Below are 21,935 nucleotides of genomic sequence, written 5' to 3'. Positions count from 1 at the left end.
CGATTTGTTCAAGCAGGCACCAGTAACATCTCCATTGTGAGACTTGTTGTTACTGTTTTTGGCATATCCAATATGCCACGAGTAGCTTGCCAGGCTCTGCCGTGCGGGTGCAATACTCTCGGTAGCTTGCTGGGCTCTCCGAAAGGGGGGAGGAATCGAACACAGGGTGGCCACGTGAAAGGCGAACGCCCTACCGCTGTGCTATATAATTTATTTTTTAAAAATGTCTGTTTCAAACACTACCATCTTCATGACATCTATGTTGACATTTATAAGGATCCCAGGACTAGAATCTTGTGTAATACTGGATTGGAATTCCATTCTTTGCTGCTGTGCATCTTATTTTTATGATTGGAAATTCTATGCTTTGATCATCTTCAAATCAAAGTGCAATCTCCATGAGTCCATGTCAATTATTCTGGCATGATAGGAGTCAGATATTGTACTTGCAACCAGCATTGTGCCTGAGATGCTTGGAATATTCTGGTTTCACATAGCAGAAATTTATTTTGATTTGTGTTTGCTTCAAATGTGACTCATTCACACATTTCATGATACAGAGTTGGGCCTCCTGCTAGCCATGGCCCTGGAACAGTATGTGGCCACCTGCTAACCGCTGAGACATGTTTCCATCCTTACCCCAAAGCTAATAATGCAAATTTGGGTTATGGTGATACTAAGACCTGCCATTTTTGTAGCTCTAGGCTTAGTACTGATAAAATGCAGATTTCAATTTTGTCACATAACTGTCATCTCCCATACTTACTGTGAGCACATGACTTTGTGAAACAGGCTGTAGAAGATGTTAAAATGAATAAAATCTATGGATTGTTTGTAGAATTCACTGTTGCAAGCCTTTATCCTCGTATTAACTGATTGGTTTATATGCAGATATTTATTACAGTCTTTTGTTTGGCCCAGAAGGAGGCAAGATTGAAAACTTTAAATGCTTACTTTGCTCACGTCTATGTCTCCCTCCAGTTCTACCTCCTTGCCCTCTCCTTCTTCACACATATGCTTGATTCTCATATTCCTCCTTCTATGCACATCCTCTTTTCCAGCATTTACTTATTGGCCCCTTCTATTCTCAATCCAAAGGCAAAAGCAAAGCAGATTTGCACGTATGTAGTGAAAATTCTATGTCTATAGTGCAAAGGCAGAGCAGATTTGCATTTATGTAGTGAAAATGCTACGTTCCTAAAATTTGCTTCGAAAATTTCTTTAAATTTTGTCTTTCTCTTTTGCATTTACAACTCTCTTTCAAGACAAATAAAAAATAATTCCTTGTTATTTGATATGCTTGAATTTTAAGCTTGATTATATGTGTGATTTGTCAGAATTCTGCTGGTTTTCAATTTGTAACCATTCATAGTGCTTGCTATGTGGCGGAGCAATGAGAGAGAGAATGTAAAAAGAAAATAAGAAACATGTACCTTTTTTTATTTGCATCTTTTTAAATCAAAATGAGATCATACATAAGTTTAGAAAAATATTCACAGATTTATTCAGGTGTTTCACAGCACAAAAATAATAAGACTTCAAAGATTACAGTATTAAACAACGATTTTACTTGTTCCCTCATCATTTACTTCTCCATTAATTCATCAAGTTTTTAACAACTTGAGTATTTTAAAATTGTAGTAGAGAATAGTGTCATGATGGTAAATTGTAGCTTTATATTTATGAAAGAGTTAGAGAGAGAGAGATGTGGTGTGCTAAAAATGAAAACAAAGTAAAAAAAAAGTTTCCAAGGGGGCAAAAACATTTGATATTCAGCTGCATGGACCAACTGGGTGTCTAACTGTTATTTACAGAGGCAAATTGCTCAAATTGTAGAGGGAGTCAGCAAGGATGCTTCTCCCTGAGGACTATATACTAAGCCAGTTCTTAGGCCATCACATTTCAAGAGAGAAGTAAAATTCAATCCTCTGGAGAATGGAAGAGCCTGTGCCCCAGAGACGCCAGGCAAGAGGTATAAATAGATAGACCCAGACTTCCTATTTGCATCTTGAGTATCTCCTCACTTTTTTATTTTTATTTTTTTAATGTATTGGCCAATTAAAAATCTTTAAGATGACAGAAAGTAGGAAAGGTAAGTAAATAGATACGTTTTCACAGTACACTTGTAGAAACTTACCAGAAAAAGTAAGCTAAAACACTGGTTAAACTGCCTGTTTTTTTTTTTTCTAATACTTAAATCAGGTTGCATCTCCTAGGCCCTGAGTATTGGTTGTGACTTTAAATGGCCTTTATCTGCAACTGTGGTATCTCTGCCTTCTGTCATTAAAAATGTTTGCAAAGAACACAAACGTTTGGAGTGTGTTCATGTCTGTTAGTGCTGATATAAATCAACAATCGTTTGTATTTATTATGTTTAAGCCAAATGGCTATTTTTTGTGCTACACAGATCTTTAAGAACAAGGCTCAATGGTTGTTAGTTTCATAATTTAAGATATTGTGTATAAGTAACGTACTTATGTGTAGTACATTATATGTGTAGAAAAATTTCCACAGAATTTGCTTATATTAAAGAATGGTTGAGTTAGGCACTGATTAAGAAGTTGGAACTCAGCTTTTATATTCATTTTATATTTATATTCATTTATATTCATTTTCTACATGTCAAAGATATACTAGTGATGGGAATGAGTGAAATAAGTGCAGATAAAAATGCTAAAGCATTTGAACCTTTAAAAATGACATTACAGGTCCAGAGATAAAGTGGAGGGATTTGGATAGTTGCTTTGAGAACAGCTAACGTTGGTTTGATTTCTGGTACTATGGGATCTCTGAAGCACTGCTTTGAATGATCACTGAGCACAGATCAAGAAGTAAGCCCCGAGCACCACCTGATATGACCCACAAGCATCCCCCTTGGCAAAGGGACAGATTTGTGATGAGAATTATGGTTGACACTCCATGTACACATAGGAAATAAAATTTGTTCTTTATAAGCATACTAAAACAGTTTATAATGCTTGGTGATCACATCCTCATAACATTAATTTTGTACAAATAACAGCTATTCATTTGGGCCTTAATAATGGTAAATTTGTAATAGCTCTAACTTTTGTTGTTGGTAAACAGTATACATCTGATTGACTTAGAAAAATTCCTCAACTACTAAATTTATAATTGACTCACATTTTTAATTGATTCTTATAGTGAACTTCAAATTAAATAATTTTTAAATGATCAGATAGGCAGATTATGAGTAAGCTGGCATTTGAACAATTTGGTGTTAACTTAAAAATCAAACTACTTCTATAACCATTCAATGTCTCTGAATATGTTCATGATTCAACATATACCAAATAGTAGTATAAAATAGTATTACAGAGATCTAGGTCTACATTAGGTAAGTTGCTCTGATAATTAGAGATAAAACAGAACCAAACAAGGGTGAAAGTATTCCTGGTGTGCTTAAAGATCTCCAGTATATTAAGAAGAAAACTGGAAATGTTTGATTTCTTTTCCTCTCATCTTCAATTTTGCTTTTTCACCTAGATTCTTGCCTCTTCCATGTATAAAGCCTATACATGAAGACTAACCTTATTGTATGCTCCCTCCCCCAAACTGCATTACCTATGTATGTGGCTCTAAAACAGATTGGTGTCAGTCATGCACCAAATTTAGCGTTTTATCTTGTTTTCTACTATGTTTAAATACAATTTAAGGAAATGAGTGTTCCTTGGCCAGGAGTGAACTACAAACTCCCTAAAACCCCAAGATTTAGAAATAAAGTAAAATTAATTGATTAATTTTAGCCATCTATTCAACTATCAAACAATAGATATGTGAAAATTTTTAGCCAGGTTTTCACTAACATCTCTCTCTCTTCACTATTCGCATTGTTTGAAACTATCAAAATAAAATAGTATTCAGAAAATTATATTCCCTTCCTTTAAATAAGGAAATGTGAAAACATGCTTTGTAATGGTAAAATAGTACTATTGTATGCTGTGGTAGTATTTCCAGCTACACAGTACAGTATTCAATATTCAATAGGTAACTTGAGTAGAATAGGATACTTTCCTTTTTCACATATTAAATATATCCATTTAAGTACACATATTAAATACATCGATTCAACAATTCAATTAAGTTTGTCCACAAAAATTGTTTAAATATTCATTCTACCATTTTCAGAAAAGAATTGTTAGGAGAATTTATTTGATCTATGTATTCTGAATTCGCTATTCCTAAAATTGCATAGTTGACCAGAGGACCGTATAGGATGCTGGAGACTGAACTGAGGTCAGCTGTGTGCAAGTCAACCCACTATGCTATTGCTCCAAAACCAAAGAGTAGTATTTTTAAGTGTTTAAGATAAGAAATTTATAATTTACCTTTTTGTCTTTGAACTAATTGGGATCTGGGATTTTTGTGAAGATTAAATAAGCTAATATATCTAAAACATTATGACTAATATTTAGCACTTATTAAATTTTATCTGCTACTTTTAAAACACGTATTTAATTCTGCCACATATAGAATCTGTAATTTCGGGCTACTTAATCCCTTTCACAGAGAGTACCTGATCAGACATCATCCAGCCTAAGGGGGTGTTTCTGCATCTTCATCAGCCTTTCATTAAAGAAACGCAGCACAGAATAGCTGGCCACAGATGGCTCCTCCCCTTCAGAATTACACTAATCCTCAGGATATTTGGTATTTTCTGACTGGAATCCCAGGACTGGAAGATTTTCACGTCTGGATCGCTATCCCTATCTGTTCTATGTACATCGTGGCTGTTGTAGGCAATGTCTTCTTGATCTTCCTGATTGTGACCGAGAGAAGTCTCCATGAGCCCATGTATCTCTTCCTTTCTATGCTGGCCTTAGCAGATATCATGCTTTCTACCACCACTGCCCCTAAGATCCTGGCCATCTTCTGGTTCCATTCCATGAGTATATCCTTTGGTGGCTGTGTGACCCAGATGTTCTTCATACATTTCATCTTTGCAGTGGAATCTGCTATTCTGTTGGCAATGGCTTTTGACCGCTATGTGGCCATCTGCTACCCACTGCGATATACCACTATCTTAACCTCCTCAGTCATTGGCAAGATAGGCATAGCCGCTGTGATCCGGGGCTGTATGATCTGCTTTCCATTCGTCTTCCTGGTATACCGACTTAGATACTGTGGCAAAAACATTATTCCCCATTCCTACTGTGAACACATGGGTATTGCCAGATTGGCTTGTGATAATATCAAACCTAATATTGTTTATGGCCTGACTATAGCTCTAGGGACTACAGGACTGGATATATTGCTCATCATTACTTCATACTCACTGATCCTTTGCACAGTGTTTAAGATACCTTCCTGGTCAGCCAGATTCAAGGCCCTCAACACATGTGGCTCCCACTTCTGTGTCATACTCATGTTCTATGTCCCAGCATTCTTTTCATTTTTTGCTCATCGTTTTGGGGGCAAAACAATCCCTCACCACGTTCATATACTAATTGCCAACCTCTATGTAGTAGTGCCTCCTATGCTAAACCCCATCATTTATGGGGTGAAAACCAAACAGATACAAGATAGAGCGGTTCTGCTTTTCTCTTCCCTTACTACATGCTGTTAAAAAAATAATGCTAAGGATTAGATATTTCTAAAGATAAGAAATATATTATCTACGTTATTTAAAACTATGTTTCAGTGTTGGACTGTCATGAATGTAACACGTATAAAACCCCCCAAAATACTTTTAATATTGATCTCTCAGAACTTCCAATGACTTGACGTGAGTGTGTGTGTGTGTGTGTGTGAGTGTGTGAGTGTGTGTGTGTGTGTTTGTGCGTGCTATTTGGGGACCATACCCAGTGGTGCTCAGGGCTCTTGTTCAGGGATTTATTCTAGCAGGGCTCAGGGGACCATATGGGGTGCAGAAGGTTGAATCCATAAACAAGGTAAGCTCCCATCCCTCTATTATAGCTCTGGCCTTAACTGGTAATGATTTTGAAGAAAATTAATTTCAATGAATGAAATTCCGAGTTCTCCTTTATATCCTGTTATTATACATATTTTATTTTTGGTGATATTAAAATAATGCTGAATAAAATGTGTATTTTTTTTCCTTTTTGGGTCACACCCAGCAATGGACAGGGTTACTTCTGGCTCTGCACTCAGGAATTACTCCTGGCGGTGCTCAGGGAACCATATGGGATGCTGGGGATCGAACCTGGGTCGGCCTCGTGCAAGGCGAATGTCCTATCCACTGTGCTATTGCTCCAGCCCATAAAATGTTAATGTATTTTGTTGTCTTACCCATATGAAAGGTTCCTTTGTAGAACTTAGAAGTGGAAGCAATGGATCTTTAGTTTTAAGTGGATGTAGAATTTCTACCACAATATTAAACATCCCAGATACAATCAGCCAATACATGAGCCAGTAGTAGGAAATCATTAAGTGACATATCTTTTCTAAGACAATAAAATATGGGTTTGAAGAAAAATGTTTTCTGATTTACTGATAATTCAGATGGTCTACAATATAAAAAAACATAGATATCATATATTTATAAAGAATGAACTTAAACCATGACAAATAATTTCCCGCCTGAGACCATATTGATAATATATTTTCAGGGTTATTTGGCCACACTCTACAGCTGTTGTCAGGGCTTACTCTCATTTCTGTGCTCAGGAATGACTCCTGATGTTGTTCAGGAGGCCATATGTGGTTTGAACCAGACGGTTTGAACCTGGTTGGTTGCCTGAGATGCTAGTTCCTTTCCCCTGTATTATCTCTCTAACCATTAGTGCCTTCTTTGTACGTGTTGGAATTTTCAGTGCAAATCATCAGACTCTTTAACTATGAATAGAGATATTACTAGGGAACCAAAGGATGGAAAATATACCTAGCCAAAACAGACCTAAAAAGCTGAACAATTAAACAGAATATTTAGAAATAATCATTTAAAAGATTATTACTTACCCAAATATAATTTTTATAAGCTTGTCTATAGAAAATATTTTAATTCATATTATAACAATATTCTTGGAGCTCTCCTTACAACAATGTTTGAGGATATGAAATCTGATCAATTTAGGTTTACGTAAAGAATAAACTTTGAAATTATATCTTGAAATTTTGAAACCTCTCAAGATCAGTGTGTGCATGTGTATGTTTATCTAAGTTAGAGTTAATGAGACACTCTTATGTTAGAAATTCTGGTTTTCTCATTAGATATAATGGCATAAAATTGGTCTATTGCGTTAATATTTGTTCTGGATGGCAATATCAGAATGTTTTAATATTTTCCTTATGTTCTAATGACTTGTCATTTTAATATTTTAATAAATATTCTATATTGTAATTAGTATTGCAAGTAACAATGACTAAAAAAGATGAACTATCAAAAGATTTGGGAAAATTGAAATATTTCATTAGGAAAGTTTTAAGTACATGTCGAAATTTTAAGTATACTAAAACTGTAAAAGTGAAAATCATTACTTATAAGTAGGGAAAGATAGTTTGATTTTTAAAAATCATTTTGAGATGAGTGATTTAAAAGATATATCCTCTTGGTAGACAAACATTAGCTTTTCCTCCAAAAAACTATTTAGAAAAAGTGCAAACGATAAAGCAAATATATTTCTCACCTAGTTTCTGCTTTTTTCTAATTTATCTTAAAAATAGTTAAATATCTGACATAAACCATAGATTATTTTTTAAATGCTAATGAAATATGTGGAAAGGATAAACAAGATTTGTTTGTCAAAAACTGTTGCAGAATTTGTAATAATTGAGCTATTTTCTAAGAAATGTCAAAGATACTTAGAGGTGGGTAAAAAAACACATTTAGATTTATTAATTTATTAGCAATAAATTTATATTTTAATTTTAATTTTATTAAATTAGGTGCACTTATTTATACATTTATTAAATTAAGAATATGCATTTATTTAAATTAAATGAATATACTTATTAAATTAAATGTAAATTGATTTTATTAAATTAATATTATTAAATGAAATTTTATTAAGTCTTAATAAAATTCACTATATCACTGTATCACTGTATCCCTGTTGCTCATTGGTTTGCTCCAGCGGGCACCAGTAATACCTCCATTTTGAGACGTGGTGTTACTGTTTTTGGCATATTGAATACGCCACAGGTAGCTTGCCAGGCTCTGCCATGCGGGGAGATACTCTCGATAGCTTGCTGGGCTCTCCGAGAGGGGCGGAGGAATCGAACCTGAGTCAAATTAGCTTAATAAAATTAAAGTTTAACAAAATGTAATACTTTTTAAAAAATTATTAATAAAATAAAAATTAAAATATTTTATTACTAACAATAAATACAATTTTAATTTTATTAATTAAAATTTTTGCTGAATATGTGATATGACCATTAAACTATAAAATATAGCAAATCCAGTAAATCCAACAAGTGTTTCACAAAAATCAAGATTTTTACTGTGTCCTTGAAACTGGCTGATTTTGATATATTTACTGTAAAAAAGGAAAACATGGTATATATGTGAAAGGATATATATGCTGATTGTCTTGATTTTGTGACAATGTCACAAAGTATCCCTATGTCAGGTTATATTTGTCAAATATCTATAATGAAAAATATTGGTTATAGTAACTAATCAAGGTTAAAGAGTTGTATACTTTTATTATTAATTACAGCTTAATTAAACTGGACAGAAAGTCAAATGTTTTCAAGCTGCAATATTTATTGGGTAAATAAGAGAGAACATGATATCATTCCAAATTTATGTACCTAAAATAAATGGATAAGTTTAATTAAAAATTGTTTATTTTACCATTCAAAATACTAATAAAAGTTTGCTCTATTTTACATGTTTTATCTAAAGTTTGAAAACATACATATATAATAAAATTTTGATGTTACTATGATTTTGGTGGCAGAGGGTTCTTCCAAAGTAATCATCAGAAGATCTTAGAGCCTCTCACAATAACGCTTAATCAACCAGTCTGGCTGTCCAGGAGGAAGATGATGTGCTATTTATATTCTTTATTTTATTTTATTTTATTTTATTTTATTTTATTTATTTGTTCTCATTTTGAGGCCACACCCAGTGGTGCTCAGGATTTGCTATAAGATCTTTGCTCATGAGTCACTACTAGCAGTGCTCAGGAGATGACATGGAATACTGGGGATGAAACCCGGGTCGGCCACATGTAAGTCAAGTGCTTTACCTGCTATATTATTGCTCTGGCCTCTTGGTGCTGTTTATATTCTGCAATTCCTGGAATTAACCGAGCTATTCTAATATCTGAGTTATTCTGATAGCTATTACCTGAACTATTTATCCACAGGGAACACCAGGGACGCACCCAGAGTTGTGCTGGAGGATCATGTAATTCTAGTGATAGAACTGAGGTTGGTTACATTTACTGACTTTTAACCATTTACTATCTCTCTGGCCTTGTGTTGCCATTCTTAATTGTATACTTGATACCAACAATATTGAAAATTTTCCACAACTTATATAGACTAACTTCAAAAACATTTTTCAACAAAACCAGCATTTATATACCTAATTAACAACTACTTTCAGTCCCATCATATACTACAATCTACTTTAAAACCTTATGTATTCATTTTTGACATTTAATCTAAGTTAATAATATAATAAATCTATTATTGTTGGATTATTTCACCCAAGATCAAATTTTCAAAGTTCATCCATTTCATTTATTTTAAAGTTTAAATAATATTTATTTGTAAACATATAACCTTTTGTAAACTTATCTTTTTGTAAATCTTTGCAACATTGACTGGTGAAACTATCTATTGGCAAACAAGGGGAGGATATAGCCATGAATTCCACCACACCTTTAGAATAGAGTAGTGGTGCTTTTAAAAGATACAAGAGTGTTGCTAATTAATAGAACCCAAAATTTGGAGTCATTTATTGATACTCAAACCCAGCTGTGTTCAGGACTTACCCCTAGGTCTGTGCTCAGGAATTACTCTTTTGTTTTGTTTTGTTTTGTTTTTGGTTTTGCTTTTGCTTTTTGGGTCAAAAGCGGTGATGCACAAGGGTTATTCCTGGCTCAAGCATTCAGGAATTACTCTTGGAAGTGCTCAGGGCACCATATGGGATTCTGGGAATCGAACCCAGGTCGGCCGTGTGCAAGGCAAACAAATGCCCTACCTGCTGTGCTATCACTCCAGCCCTTTAGGAATTACTCTGGACAATGCTTGCACTGGGGATCATATCCTGGCAAATGAAATACCATGGATCTAATGCAGCTTGGCTTTGTGCAGGGCAAGAGACTTTTTAGCTGTACCAACTTGCTAGCTACAAGTTGTTTTTCTTAGTTTTTCTGGGGCCATAACAAGAAGTTTTCAGGGCACCATTTGTTGTGCTGGCAGTTCAAACAATGTTGACTGCTTAAAAGAAACTAAAAACTACATCTTTTTAATTCTAAGGCTTCAAGTACCTTCACCTCTATCTCTCCAGACCTTGACTGCTTTCAGTTCAGTATGAACTGCAAAAACTGTGTCTTTGACTTAGGGCATATTTTTTTCAGGGCAGGAGGCTTCCCAAACTGAGATTAAGAGGTCTGTGTACCTCATTCAGTGATTCTCAATCAACTGAGATGGGTTCAATGTGGGTCATGAAGATATGGCTTTTGCTTGTGCTCTACAGTGCCAGGGAGTACCTGGACTACCCAGCAGAGCTCATGGGTCTACAGGACAGCACTCAGTGGTGTGAGGGGGACCATAAGGTGCTGGAAATAAAATGAGGGTCACCTGAATGCAAGGTACAGGTGATTAACTGCAGTTATATATCTCCAGCCCTAAAAACATATTTTTACTTCTATAAAATAGTTGGCAGAATCTCCTGCCCCCATGCCAGGCTGTCTTCACCGGGGCTCCCTCAGAGGTTGGCGGGTTGAGTATCCCTTCCTGCCCCAAGCAGCACCCCGGCAGACAAAAACCTCCAGAACCCAGCCACAGCCATGCTCAAGGCTACTCTCCACATGCTCGGACAAGCCTCACCCAAGAAGGAACCAACAAAAGAACCCAGGTATGCGGGACCAGTGGCTGAGATCTCCAAGACTGTTCGGATCAGGACTGGAACTACTCCACCTAGATCCCCAGTTTTCCAGTAGCTTGGCAGTCACACCCACAAACTGCCCCCGGCACCATGTAATCTCATCAACGACCAAGATCCAGAGACCATAAAACAAAGCTCTCGGAAGAGAGTGATGCAGAATCTCACACAGTAGAGCCTGGGAAGCAACCCGTGACATATTCGATATGCCAAAAACAGTAACAATAATGGGCCTCATTCTCCTGACACTGAATGCGAGAGGGATAAATGGAAATGTTACTAGCATCCGCTTGAACAAATCAATGAGCAACAGGATAACAGTGATACAGTGATAAAATTGTTGAATAAATAAAAAGTAACGTACATGATATGATATATGGGTATTACGTGCATATGATATATCCAGGAATCAGTATGCATGGGGCAAATAAGAGATAAGAGGCTAGCCCCTTAAAGTAAATGACATGTGAGCAGAGTTACAACATTGGGTAAAAGATTTGCTTCACACGTGACCAATCCCTTATCAAGCTGTGATTTTCCCGTAGGACATATGGTCCCCCAAAGCCCAAAAGGAGAGATGCCTGAGCAGATTAAGGAGTAAGCTCTGAGCAAAGTCAGGTGTGGCCCTCAAACCAAAATAATAGAGAATCACTGTCACTGTCATCCCCTTGCTCATTGATTTGTTCGAGCGGGCACCAGTAATGTCTCTCATTGAGAGGCTTATTGTTACTGTTTTTTGGCATATCCAATACACACGGGTAGCTTGCCAGGCTCTGCCGAGCAGGCTCGATGCTCTCAGTAGCTTGCTGGGCTCTTCAAGTGGGGTGGAGGAAGCGAACTCGGGTCGGCCGCATGAAAGGCGAACAACCAACTGCTGTGCTATCACTCCAGCCCAAGTAACGTGAAATTAGAGAAGTTTCTAGAAATATCTTATTTAAAAACAAAAATAAGACAAGTGAAGGAAAGAGAAAGTTTCCAGTGAAAGCCAACCCTTAGCCCTGGACTTCAGAACTAAAATGTCAAGTAAGTGGGAGGGTAGGTAGTGAGTGGGTGGATGGACGATGAGGTGGGCTGGAAATAACAGAAGGTCACTGGTGGATGGTCTCAGGCACTTTGCTGGAGTTGAGATGGAATAACTACATCAGAACCAGAAGTGTTGACACTATTGTAAATATGTGAGCTTAGCACTGCACTGTAGCACTGTCGTCCCATTGTTCATCGATTTGCTCGAGGGGCACCAGTAATGTCTCCATGTGAGAATTGTTATTGTTTTTGGCATATCTAATACACCAGGGGTAGCTTGCCAGGCTCCGCCATGCTGGCGGGATACTCTCACTACCTTGCCGGGCTCTCAAGAGGGATGGAGGAATCAAACCCAGGTTGGCTGCATACAAAGCAAACGCCCTATCCACTGTACTATAGCTCCAGTCCTTCAGTATGTGACCTTACCTATAAAAATTAAGCTGATTAAAATGTTTACACAGGGTTTTGTTTAAGGTTGTATGAAGGAGTTTTGGTGCAACACACTGGCACTGGTGGTTGGTGTGGAATAGAACCATTGTTTACCTGAAGCTCCATTGTGGATATTACTGTAAATCACAGTGCTTGAATAAAATATTAAGTAAATTTACATATAACAGGGAAAAATAAACATTATTATATGCAAAAGAAACCCTTTTTTTGTTGTTGTTCCTTGTTTTCTTTTGTTTTTAACATCTAAGCATGATTTGCCCTGGAAAGAGATAGAATATGGGTGTTAAGGTGCATGCTTGCCTGTGGCTGACACTGGTTTGTTCTCCTGCATGAGATGGTTTCTTAGCATAGCTGGGTTGGGCCAAGCTCTTGAGGGTTTGAGCAGGTGACCCTCTGAGGTGGCCTGTGTAATTTCAGAGACTTCAGTGCCTGACCATTGTTGCAGCCTCTTGCCCTCACACTGAACTTCTGGCTTTTTTAGCCAAAAAATCCTGGAAGGTGCTTCCAGTTCTTTTGAGCACAATTTGAGAGTTCCCTTTACCCAAACCAAAGAATGATATATCACTTAAGAATTTTGGATAAATTTATCCATACTTGAGTATAGAACTGACAAAGCAGGGATAAAATTGTATATTGAAGTTAACCTGATTAATCTAAGGTAAGGAACACTAAATAAAGAAGCATTCAAGTGTGGTATTATTGCTATAAACTGTTCAGCAAGATTTGGAACATTGAGAAATAGAGTAGAAAGGTCACAGATTGTAGGATAACATAGCCTCACGTAGTTTAGGTTTATTGGGTTACTCCCGTTACAGTGCTCCTATTCCTCTTTGTTTATTTGTAGCTTCTTTCTTAGTGTTTTGTTGACTTGTAAATAATGTTTTTCTCTTCTCCTTGACTCCTTTGCATAGTTTATTCAGAGCAAGTCCTTTTTGTATGGATACAGGAAGACTTAACAAATGTTATGCTTTTGTAACATGGGAGTCATTTGACTCTACATGATATTTTCCTCCAGGGCATCTGTTCTCTTGACCTAAGCCTCAGCTGCCCTTACTTCCTAGCACCCCCAAAGCATGGTCCTGATGTGGGACAAGAAGGACCCAGGGCAAGCGGTGAGTTGTGTGCTACCCTGGCATTGAGATGGGCCTGGCCAAAGTGCCTAATGCTTAACTATAAGTTAAGAGCTTGATCATGGACAAATGCTGTCATGATCCAAACAGTGATACTAGATTTGGACCCTGCTAGGGTGAGGAATGATTAATCTGGCCTGAGTTCTGTGGTCTGAGCCTGTGGCAAGATGTTGCCAAGAGAGCTGCCTTGCAAGCCTCAATGTATCCCTTGCTATGTCCATACAAAAATAACTAGTATTAAGATGTTAATAAGTTCCTGGACTAAAGAAAAAAAAAAAAACCTTAAGAGTGAGGAAGGGCTTTGGAGTGCCCTGCCCTCAGGAAGGGCTTTCTTATGTTGATTTTGCTACCAGGCTGGTTGTAGCCTAGAGGGCAAGGTAGGAGAGACAAGTAGGAGGAGAGAGAGAAGCCAGGGAGAAGCGGGAGTAGATGCAGAGAGAGGCCGGAGCCGGGAGTGCGGGAGATGAGAAAGATGGAAGATTGAATAAACGGTAACTAATCAGCAACCAGCTTGGTCCTCGTTCTTTTTATTTTTTTTTATTTTTTTTTATTTTTTTTTAATTTTTTTTTCCTTTTTATAATTTATTTATTTTTAATTAGAGAATCACCGTGAGGGTACAGTTACAGATTTATACACTTTTGTGCTTATACTTCCCTCATACAAAGTTCGGGAACCCATCCCTTCACCAGTGCCCATTCTCCACCACCCGTAAACCCGGCGTCCCTCCCACCCTCCCCACTCCCATCTCCCCCCCACCCCACCCTGCCACTGTGGCAGGGCATTCCCTTCTGTTCTCTCTCTCTAATTAGTTGTTGTGGTTTGCAATAAAGGTGTTGAGTGGCCGCTGTGCTCAGTCTCTAGCCCTCATTCAGCCCGCAACTCCCTTCCCCCACATGGCCTTCAACTACAATGTAGTTGGTGATCGCTTCTCTGAGTTGCCCTTTCCCCGGAACGTGAGGCCAGCCGCGAAGCCATGGGGTCAACCTCCTGGTACTTATTTCTACGGTTCTTGGGTATTAGTCTCCCACTCTGATATTCTATATACCATAGATGAGTGCAGTCTTTCTATGTCTGTCTCTCTCTTTCTGACTCATTTCACTCAGCATGAAACTTTTCATGCCCATCCACTTAACTACAAAATTCTTGACTTCCTTTTTTCTAACAGCTGCATAGTATTCCATTGTATAGATGTACCAAAGTTTCCTCAACCAGTCATCCGTTTTGGGGCATTCGGGTTTTTTCCAGATTCTGGCTATTGTAAACAGTGCTGCGATGAACATACATGTGCAGATGTTGTTTCGATTGTACTTTTTTGCCTCTCTGGGATATATTCCCAGCAGTCTTCCTTCGCCTTTCCTTGACCACCAGCCGTCCCGATCCAGTCCACACACTGCGGTTCCAGGGCACCGAACGCGGATGGTGAGACAGAGCCGCTAGGAGAGCCTGTGAGTGCACTCGCCCCTAGGTGAGCTTTAGTTTTTTACAACAGATGATAGTCACTTTCTTTATATGGTGAGTGTAACAAAGGATAGTGATTGGCATAACAATAAAACCCTAGAATTGTCTGTAAAAACCTAGCTGACAATGAACACAGTCTCTTCTGACAATAAATTCAAACTCCTGTACTTCAATGAAAATAAGAGGAAAATCTCAGTTTTTGGTATTAAGATACAAAAAATTAGGGTATTAAATACAAAAATCAATAGCCCACCTCTATAAAACATTTACTAATGTTTTACTTCTTTTTAATAGTAAATAGAAATAGTATTGCAACTTCCCAAACATTGTTACAATTATGTTAAAATATTTGTAAGGTATTATGTTGTTGTGTTTATTATTAAAAATAATATCCATATTTTTAAACCTGCTGTGACTATGCTGAATTAAGTAAGTAAATAAATTAAGAGTTACCTGATTGTTTCACACAGGTAAAGTATAAATAGCTTAAGAAAGATAACTGGCACAAACCCACAAAACTAACTCAAAGACAACAAATGAAAACAATGGCTGCTACTAAAGTTTTGGGTAGTAGGTACTGAGAAACAAGTAGAGGGGTTTTTGGTAATGGGATGACACTGGGACATAGGCAATTGGTACAAGGTTGTGCATTAGATCACTCAAAATAAAGAGAAAGAAAAAAATATTAAATTTTTTTGGATCAAATGATCTGTGCCTTGTTTTATTGTTTCTTGATCCTGTTGTTTTCTTTCTGGAATTGAGATCCAGCTACTTCTATGTTTAATATACCAATTGAATCACTCAATATTGCATCATATAGAATAGGTTTAAAACTTGACTGCAGATATTTTATTAAGTTATTCCTTCTGTCTTAGTCTTCTTTGTGCATGTACAGGAATAATGCACGATCCATACTCAAGCTTGAAACTAAAGATGGGATTTTGTAGTTTCTAGTTTCTGCACTCCAGTGCCTTCCTGTTGTCTCGCATTTTTCTAATTCTAATATCCTTTTTGCACTAGAACCCGAATTCTTTTGAAAAACCCAAATCAAATCAAATTATTACCTTTCTTGATTTTTTCCACAGTTTCAGTTTTGGATTATAGGCTAAAATGTGCTGTGACAACTTCAATATCATTCATCACTTCTGTGAATCTGACTAAGTACTCCTCAATGAGATCTGAATTACAGTCACACAGTACATATTTCTAGGTGTAAATAACATGGTGTGGATCATTGACTCCGGTGACTTACACAATGCTATGTGACAGTTCATTTGTTTTGTTGCAGGTGAAATAGTTGAGTGATTTCATTGCTATGTAATATACCATACTATTACTATACTATAATTTAACTATTCCATTAAATTCAGAATATTTTGATTTTTGATAATTTAAGATTTTTATGCATGTTGAAGTCAGAAGCATTACTCTACATGTTTTTTTGCACATAAGCTGCATTTATGTACATCTTGAATTATAATTACCATGTCATAGGTTTGGCAAGTATTTTCTCATATACTTACACTATTTTGTCACCAGATGAGAATGAAACATTTTGTTGATTGATCTATATCTTTGTTAAATTTTGGTGCAGACAATCTCTATTTTCTTCTAATTTAACTCCTCTATTTCTTCCTTTCTCAGCACTTGAATATTTTTCTTTGATTTCTTCATTTATTCTTTCCTTCTAGTATGTCGTTAAATATGTACTTGCTTGTCGTTGCATATTATTTCAATTAAGAAAATAATGAAATATCCTTTGAATCAACTTTTATTCATTATGAATTTGTCTTTTTTCCTAAAATATTGCTGTAGAGATTTGTGCATTTGCATTTTTCTAGAAAAATAGTCATACTTAAAGTGACTGAATAAGTTGAATCTTTGCAATTCATCTTTTTATAACATTGTTATACAATATACTATATACATATACCTATTTAGTAATCCTGACCACATTAAACATTGCAGGAGGAAGAAAATAATTAACAAAGGTAACTGACATTTGATTTATATATTTATGTTGCTGATTTTGGCATATTGAATTTGCCACGGATAGCTTGCCAGGCTTTGCCATGAGGGCGAGATACTCTTGGTAGCTTGTCGGGCTCTCCGAGAGGGACAGAATAATTGAACTTGGGTTGGCCAAGTGCAAGGCAAATGCCCTACCCACTGTGCTATTGCTCCAGTACATACTACATACAAGTCTCACAATGGAGACATTACTGGTGCCTTCTCGAGCAAATAGATGAACAACAGGACCGCATTGGTATACAGTGCTACAGTGATATTTATGTTGCTAGATTAGTTATAATGGGATGTGTTATTCTTGTATTAAAGAAGTACACTCAAATACATTAAATAGCAAAAAGCTACAAATAAGGGATCAAATTATCTTTCTTTGAGTATGAGTAGTCACTTTGAGGACTATCAAAGTTTATCAGTGTATAGCACAGAGACAATGCTATATTAGGAAGCTATGGAACATCTTAAGCCTTAATCAAAGTGCTGTCTTATCCATCCTCAAAAGAAGTTACTTAATTACATTAATTTAGAAAAAGTAAGATATTATACATTTGTGCTATTTATCAGATAAAGATCCTCATAAAGGTGGCTTACAATTCTATGTGGACAAAACCTCATAAAGGTGGCTTACAATTCTATGTCTACTGTTTAACCTGATTATTGGCTTAATAATATATTGGAGAAAATTTCAAACTTGTTGAAATGCTTTTAAAATCACTGAGTAACTTTGTAACTATAAATAAAGTAAAATAATTATTCTCTCAATTTCCAGGAGCTTTAGCTCCAGGATAAGTACATATTCCACATAGAGTTGATTGGTTTCCAAATTAACTACCTAAAGATCACATGAAAAAGAAAAAAAAAATTAAGCTAGATACGTAGGTAATATTGTAGACAAAAAAGTGAATTATAATGAATGTAACAGAGAGAAGATCTGAAAACATAAAATACATGGAAAAACATTGGAAATACTTTCCATGACACTGACCTTAGGCACATATCTGGGAACTCAGTAATAACAGTGAAGGAAACAAAAGCAAAAAGAAGGCAATGGGACCACAGCTAACTGAATCATCTACTCATTGAAATAAACTGTCAAGAAAACTAAAAATAAAACATCCTCTGGAATAGGATAAGCTATTTTCACTCCAAATGAACAAGGGATTTTACAGTTGATCTATAAATACCAAATAAAATGGATGGGAGACTCAAAAAAATGTTCATCCTTTTATATGAATTGACAAAGTATATTCATGAATAATTCAATGGATTTTCAGATATATCCTAACAGAATATCACTGCAGTAGAATGAGTTCCTGACATGCAAAGAAAAGTTAAATGTTCACTTGTACAATTAGGCATCTGAAAGTGAGTATTAACTCACTTGAGAACATTATTCACAGAAAAAAAGGGTCAAATCATGGAGGAAGAGAAGGAATGCTTCTCCCTGAGGACTATTTACCAAGAACCAGACTAGGCCATCTCTTTCCATTAGTGGAATGAAATTCAATCCCAGGGGTACAGAAAAAAAGTGTTCCCTAGAGAGGCCTGTCAAAAGATATAAATAGGTAGTTGAGATTTTCTGCTCATCTTCCTGTATCCTGTGCATCTTCTTACTTTTGCTTTTTTTTAATTGATCAAGCTATTAAACATCTCCAGAATGCAAGAAGTTAGAAAACGTAAGTAAACAGAGTTGTGCTTACTGACTACCTGTAAAAAAAATAACACTCTAGAGAGATGTCAGAAGGCTGAGAGTTTGCTCATTTTTCCTGATACCTAAAACAGGCTGTATTTATCTCAACCTTGACTTATAATGTACTGGCTATGAACCTTGACTTATAATGTACTGGCTATGACTTTAACTGCCCTTTATGAAGAATTGTAGCATCTCTGTATTATTTGTTTAAATATAACATACAAAGAACATAAATGCCTCTTTATAAGTTCACATATGTACATATGCACTCTGTACACACACCACACAAATAGCTTAAGTCTATTTTTAATGTTTTTAACCTATTTCCTATGTCTTACTTGATATATTTTTTGTGCTATGCCGATCTATGACTTGTGTTCACATGTGTTAAACACATATTCCAGTATTTTTAAGGAAGGCTCGCTAGGTTGTGAGAGATAAGTAGGTAAAGGTGCATGAATTTACATGAAGCTGCCTGGGTTTATCCCCTACACTGCGTATGGTCCCCCTGCACTCCAAAGAATAAGCCCTGAGCCATAGAATTATTAATAATAAGTTGAGTTAGCCCAGATAAAGAAGTTGGTACTCATGAGTTTATTTCCGTACCTAGTTTTACTTTAAAGGTATTAGTTGATAGTGGTTAGAATTATAAATTTAAAATTTACCTCACTTGATTGTGAATAAAGTGTGACCTGGGCCATAAGATTGAAAGTCTGTGGCAGCTTTTGTGAAGAGTAATTAAGTTAATACATGTAAGACACAATGAAAAATATTAAGCACTTATTCCATATTGTTAATTTTCATATAGATTTAATTCTTCCATGGATAGAACCAGTGCAATTTGAAGCTACTTAATCTATTTTATTTTCTGTTCACTAAGAAGAATCTATTGAAAGAAATCTTCCATTCAGACATCAGTGAACCTAAGGCAGCACTGCTGCATCCTTGGCTAGCCCCGTGTTCTTTCATTAAAGAAACTCGGTTCAGGATATCTGGTCACAGATGGCTCCTCCCCTTCAGAATCACACCAATCCTCAGGACACATGGTATGTTCTGACTGGAATCCCGGGACTAGAAGATATACATGTCTGGATCGCTATCCCTATCTGTTCTATGTACATTGTGGCTGTTGTAGGCAATGTCTTCTTGATCTTCCTGATTGTGACCGAGCGAAGTCTCCATGAGCCCATGTATCTCTTCCTTTCCATGCTGGCTTTAGCAGATATCCTGCTTTCTACCACCACAGTCCCTAAGATTCTGGCCATCTTCTGGTTCCATTCTGTGAGTATATCCTTTGGTAGCTGTGTGACCCAGATGTTCTTCATACATTTCATCTTTGCAGTGGAATCTGCTATTCTGTTGGCAATGGCTTTTGACCGCTATGTGGCCATCTGCTATCCACTGCGATATACCACTATCTTAACCTCCTCAGTCATTGGCAAGATAGGCATAGCTGCTGTGGTCAGGAGCTTCACTGCCTGCTTTCCATTCATCTTCCTCGTATACCGACTTAGATACTGTGGCAAAAACATTATTTCCCATTCCTACTGTGAACACATGGGTATTGCCAGACTGGCCTGTGATAACATTAAAGTGAACATAATTTATGGCCTGACTGTAGCTTTACTGACTATAGGGCTGGATATGGTATTCATCCTTACTTCATACTCACTGATTCTTTGCACAGTGTTTAAGATACCTTCTTGGTCTGCCAGGTTCAAGGCCCTTAATACATGTGGCTCCCATTTCTGTGTCATACTTATGTTCTATGGTCCAGCATTATTTTCGTTTTTTGCCCATCGTTTTGGGGGTAAAGCAATTCCTCACCATGTTCATATCCTAGTAGCCAACCTCTATGTGGTAGTGCCCCCTATGCTAAACCCCATCATTTATGGGGTGAAAACCAAACAGATTCAAGAGAGAGTGGTTTTGCTTTTCTCTCCCTTCAGTAAATGTTGCTAAAATAATACATAACACTAAATATTGTATCTGAATAAAGCACACACAAATTCTATTTAATATTGTAGTTCAGTGATCATTAGGAATACACAAAATGCATGCACATCCTACAAACACATTTATAAAATGGACAGCTTCTCAAATATCCATTTTATTCTCCTAAATCTTGTAGTTTGAACAAAACAAATTTAAATAAGGAATATTCTCAATCCCCCATCTGCGGCCAAGTGTCATCTCAAATTCTACCACACTGGCAAGCCAGTGGATGCTATGTAATATAGAAGTCATCCAATCTCGATTAACAAACTATAAACAGAAGGTTTAACCTGTAACAAAAGTTTAGTAATCTCTTATGCGTGGGCTTCATGACTCCATGGTGCGATACAACAATCTTCACTTACTTTCTTCTAAGAAAGCATTTTTTGATCATTCTTTTAGCAAATTATCTATAACAAGCAATATGATGGGCCAGCTATGGGGGCTGCTTACTGGGTGGCTGGAAAAACTGGAAATATGGTGGTTGGACAGTGCGATGGTGGTGGGATTGGTGTTGAAATATTGAATGTTTGTAACAAATCATCATGAATAACTTTGTAATAAATAAATAAAAATTTTAAAAGAGTTATGTAAATATAATTTGTTTTAAAATTTATAGATGAGAAATAAATATTAACTTTTTACCAATGCCTGATGTAAAACTGTTACACATTCTTAAGAAAGTATCTCTCCCACTGGGTTTCTGCTCTTTCTTTTTTATCTCAGATATGATTAAGTCACTGACAAAAATATTACTAGTAAAAAGGTATCAAAATATGTGATAAATGTATAGAAATTCAGGATGACAAGACTGCAGTTGCAGAATGTGTAATAATCAAGATTTTTTTCTGTAATATAAGTTAAACATAATTAGGGGTTGGGGAAAAATGATACAACTGTATTTTGTTCATTAATTTATTTTCAAGTTATTTGCCAAAGGGATAAACCCTAAGCCATAGAATTATTAATAATAAATTAAGTTAGGCACAGATAAAGAAGTTGGAATTTATGAGAAGACAATTTTATCATTAAATTACAATGTATAGAAAGGTCAACAGAATTCAATTAAGAACTTCACAAATAATAATTATTGAATATATATTGTGTCCTTGAAAC

General features: G+C 36.3%; 2 protein-coding genes and 1 pseudogene across 4 annotated transcripts; all 3 read left to right on the top strand.

The window, feature by feature from the left end:
• The first annotated feature begins 223 nt into the window (after positions 1 to 223).
• On the top strand, positions 224 to 1,149 carry LOC101542883 (olfactory receptor 52A1-like; annotated as a pseudogene).
• Positions 1,150 to 4,651: 3,502 nt separating this feature from the next.
• Positions 4,652 to 5,587, top strand: LOC101542622 (olfactory receptor 52Z1P-like). The gene has a single exon (XM_004618349.2). It carries the CDS (start codon positions 4,739 to 4,741, stop codon positions 5,585 to 5,587), a length of 849 nt encoding a protein of 282 aa, XP_004618406.2. The 5' UTR covers positions 4,652 to 4,738.
• Positions 5,588 to 15,232: 9,645 nt separating this feature from the next.
• Positions 15,233 to 20,786, top strand: LOC101542350 (olfactory receptor 52Z1P-like). Of its 3 annotated transcripts, none has more exons than XM_055143386.1 (2): positions 15,233 to 15,241; positions 19,845 to 20,786. In XM_055143386.1, exons 1-2 carry the CDS (start codon positions 15,233 to 15,235, stop codon positions 20,784 to 20,786), a joined length of 951 nt encoding a protein of 316 aa, XP_054999361.1. The 3 variants fall into 3 exon arrangements, with proteins under 3 accessions (XP_054999361.1, XP_054999362.1, XP_004618405.2); XM_055143387.1 differs by lacking the exon at positions 15,233 to 15,241 and adding an exon at positions 17,269 to 17,284 and having other exon boundaries at positions 19,876 to 20,786; XM_004618348.2 differs by lacking the exon at positions 15,233 to 15,241 and adding an exon at positions 17,352 to 17,372.
• Positions 20,787 to 21,935: the final 1,149 nt, after the last annotated feature.

Source organism: Sorex araneus, chromosome 6 (genome assembly GCF_027595985.1).
Source record: "Sorex araneus isolate mSorAra2 chromosome 6, mSorAra2.pri, whole genome shotgun sequence".
Taxonomy (NCBI): domain Eukaryota; kingdom Metazoa; phylum Chordata; class Mammalia; order Eulipotyphla; family Soricidae; genus Sorex; species Sorex araneus.
This window is presented reverse-complemented; position numbering and strand designations above follow the sequence as displayed.